Consider the following 746-nt stretch of genomic DNA (forward strand, 5'->3'; position numbering starts at 1 on the left):
AAAAAAGAGTGTGAAATATGCAAAGAAAAGATAAACCTCCTCAGAGAGGTCTGAGGAAGGTCAAGTAGTATATTTCACTTGTCTTTCCCTAGAATCCCTGGGAATGTAAGAATCAGAATGGTCCCCTTTTCCAGTAAGATGTTTGCTTGAAACCCAAACATTTCAAAACTAATTGTCACCTGGTTGTTTTTTAAGTTCATTTGTTACCACTAATTTGTTACATTAACTGAAAAACTGCCACAGTGCCCTTTTTCCATAGTACTTCTGTCATGCATAATGATAGGAAAAACATAAGGATAAATATTTGGGATTTTACCTAAGTGAGCCCCTTCTCCATGTTAGTTGCTTTTGATGTTCAACTTAAGAGCTTTATATAAGCCATGCCTGAGTTCCTTATTCTTGAGTGCATACACTATGGGGTTGAGGGCAGGAGGAATGACATTGTGTAGTACATTGAGGAGAACTGGGACAAGGGGAAGCGTGATTGCTGCACTATGGGTGATAGAAATGACAACAATGACTGTGTAAAAGAACAAAATGAGGATGAGGTGGGAAGTACAGGTACTTAGGGCTTTGGAAGCAGCTTCTGCTGAGTTCAGTTTCAGCACTGAGTGAAGTATCAAAACATACGATAAAAAAATCAAAGCCAGGTCACTCCCCATCAGTGTCCATGCCAGAAGTAGCTGGTAGATGCTGTTGATTGTCCTGTCATCACAGGATAAGCTAGTGACTCCAAGATTAGAGCA

General features: G+C 39.9%; 1 protein-coding gene across 1 annotated transcript in view; it reads right to left on the reverse strand.

Annotated features, from left to right (window-relative positions):
- Positions 1 to 279: 279 nt before the first annotated feature.
- LOC125914112 (putative olfactory receptor 56B2) overlaps positions 280 to 746 on the reverse strand; it is an 817-nt gene continuing 350 nt past the window's right edge. The window contains exon 1 of the mRNA XM_049619266.1: positions 280 to 746. This exon is cut by the window's right edge and continues 350 nt beyond it. Coding sequence (XP_049475223.1) covers positions 339 to 746 — 408 coding nt within the window. The 3' untranslated portion in view covers positions 280 to 338.

This window comes from Panthera uncia, chromosome D1 (assembly GCF_023721935.1).
Source record: "Panthera uncia isolate 11264 chromosome D1, Puncia_PCG_1.0, whole genome shotgun sequence".
NCBI lineage: Eukaryota > Metazoa > Chordata > Mammalia > Carnivora > Felidae > Panthera > Panthera uncia.